Source organism: Austrofundulus limnaeus, unplaced genomic scaffold (assembly GCF_001266775.1).
Source record: "Austrofundulus limnaeus strain Quisiro unplaced genomic scaffold, Austrofundulus_limnaeus-1.0 Scaffold1135, whole genome shotgun sequence".
Lineage (NCBI taxonomy): Eukaryota > Metazoa > Chordata > Actinopteri > Cyprinodontiformes > Rivulidae > Austrofundulus > Austrofundulus limnaeus.
The window spans coordinates 49998-52335 of record NW_013953537.1 but is presented as its reverse complement, the minus strand read 5'-3'; the positions used below and the strand labels follow the sequence as shown (position 1 = coordinate 52335).

At 40.5% G+C, this 2338-nt stretch overlaps 1 protein-coding gene across 1 annotated transcript in view; it reads right to left on the bottom strand.

The window, feature by feature from the left end:
- The window catches only part of pknox2 (pbx/knotted 1 homeobox 2), a gene marked incomplete in the record, with an annotated part of 47126 nt that overhangs the window by 7627 nt on the left and 37161 nt on the right, over positions 1 to 2338 (bottom strand). Inside the window, 1 exon segment of the mRNA XM_014030885.1 lies at positions 1065 to 1141. Within this exon segment, the coding sequence (XP_013886339.1) occupies positions 1065 to 1141 (77 nt within the window).

Sequence of the window (2338 nt, the reverse complement as noted above, 5' to 3'; positions counted from 1 at the left end):
CAACCGTAGCACGAAAACAGCTGCACCGATCAACATGAAATTTGGCAGGACTGTAGATGAGTCCGACCTACACTGCGCCAGCCAACGGTTTTACGATAGAGCCCATATTTGAGGTGGGGGCTCCATCCAAAGAGAGGGTGTCTGGACATGCAAAAATACTTATAACTCAGAAACTGTTCATCAGAGCTAAACAAAAAAAAAAAAAATCTGAAGCTCCTATGTTGAAGCTCTATCCATCAGGCTCACCAATCAGTACCCCCCCCCCCCCCCCCCGGGACCCCCAATTTATCTGAAAAAGGGGTATCTGGACATACAAAAATGGTTATTGCTCAAAAACTATTAAATATAGGAGCTTTCGTTGTTTAGCTCTGATGAGGGGCTATCCATTAGGTCAACCAATGCGCTCCCCCAAAAAAGAAAAAAGACCCCCCCACCCCCCACCCCGGGCCACTACCATTTTGGGATGCACCTGGTAGCATGACATTTGCCTAATTTTTTATATGCACAAAAATCAGGCCGGTCTTGGCCATTAAACTCCCGGGCTGAAAAWTTTCCCCACTCCGCCCCTGGTGTGTTCCATACAAAAACACAGATTTTATTACTCTGAGATTCAGTTTCAGTTTTCACACCCTTTCTGTGTGGACACAAGGCTAAGACAATAAATCATTAAATTATTCAAACAAACTGCTCCAGTGTGRTAGTGCTGTAAAAACACAGTGAATGTTCAATAAGAGCAGAAAAACCACAAATGCAGTTTTCTTCCCACAAGTCCAGTGATATCTGTCCCTAACTGTGGATTTGTGTTGTGATGGATGTCACACAGGCTGCACAGAAAGCATTACTCTGTTAAAAAAAGGTCTAAGGTCTAAATAAAAAAGTTCTGTCTCACTTGTGCTGGTTATGAACAACCAGCAGATGGCGACTCAGTGTCATCAGCAGCAGCAAAGCCTTCTTCACCCCCCAGTGAGCACTAAAGTAACATGAACGTGTGGATTCACTCTACATGTGGACGTTTAGTCTTTGGCACACCTGGCCCTTTTTTTTACAGTTCGACTTCATCTTACCAGTTGTTCACTTGGAGAAGGGTGAGATTTGTTTGTGCTGCAATCTGTCTCTTCTCATCCTCTGTTGGGTATGGATGCTGAAACAAGGAACAGGCATCATCTCAGACTTTAATTGCAGTTTCACATCATAATAAACAGCATTTATCTGAGACACCTAGACGAACGCTGACTCATGTTAAAACTAAAGGCCTAAGTATTGCTTGAAGGACTGCATATCACCCACAGTCTTTGGCAGCAGAGTTTTGATTCAAGATGGTCTCAGCAGTAACCTGTCACAGCTGCATTTTGAAAAATATATTAATGCTCCATGTGAATGGGATAACTCTCAGCTAATACTGCACAAAATTTACATTATTTGCATTAGTGATAGTGTATTTTACAGTAAATTTGAGTAACTTATACCAATTTTTTTAATGGCAAAAGTCACTAAGCTCCAAAAGTTCTATTAACCCTTTCGTGCATAGAGGTCACTACAGTGTACAGCTGTTTAAAAGTGTTTTTTTTCTATATGCAGTATATATGCCTGCAGTTTTGGGCAGTGTTGCATATAATCCACTCTAGTGGAAGCCATTATATCATCCCATACAAAAAAATCCTATTGGCTGGTCATTGCAATGGAAAAAAATAGTCAGTGAAACCAAGATGGCTGACAGATGGGGAGAATGACCAAACACCTCGGCTATTTCAGTTTCTACCCTCCATAAAAAGATACCATTGCAGGTAAAAAAAACAAAAAACAAAACATGATTACATCAAGTAATATGTACGGTGACATATTATGCAAAGATTTTCCAAGTTTTGAGTTTATCTTTGTAGAAAATACAGATTAAACACATGTTCACTCAATTGTACATCATGCATCACTGGCTACGTTTTAACTTCAATGCAATATCAATTATTACCAATGTTGTTCTTGAAAATAATTCATATCCTATACAGTTTTGGTTGTAAATCAATTTTATAGTATTATAATGTAATTAGATTTTTTATATATATAAATTTTTAAACACTGTCTGGCCAAAAAAAAAAAACCCATTATACACGCTATAAGAGAGGTTGCTATGAGAGAATATGCTCAGTTCAGAAACCTAACAAGAATATATTTTAATAAAAAAAAATAGTTACAGTCAAGATTCTATGAGGATTCACAGTTCAGAGTAGGGCTGCACCGGGGTCTGGGGCTGGGCGCTGGGGTGTGTGCCGGCCTGGCCTGGTGACTGCCTGTTGGGGCTCAGGGCCTCTGGGCCTGTCGGGCTTTGGCCTGGAGGGGGTGC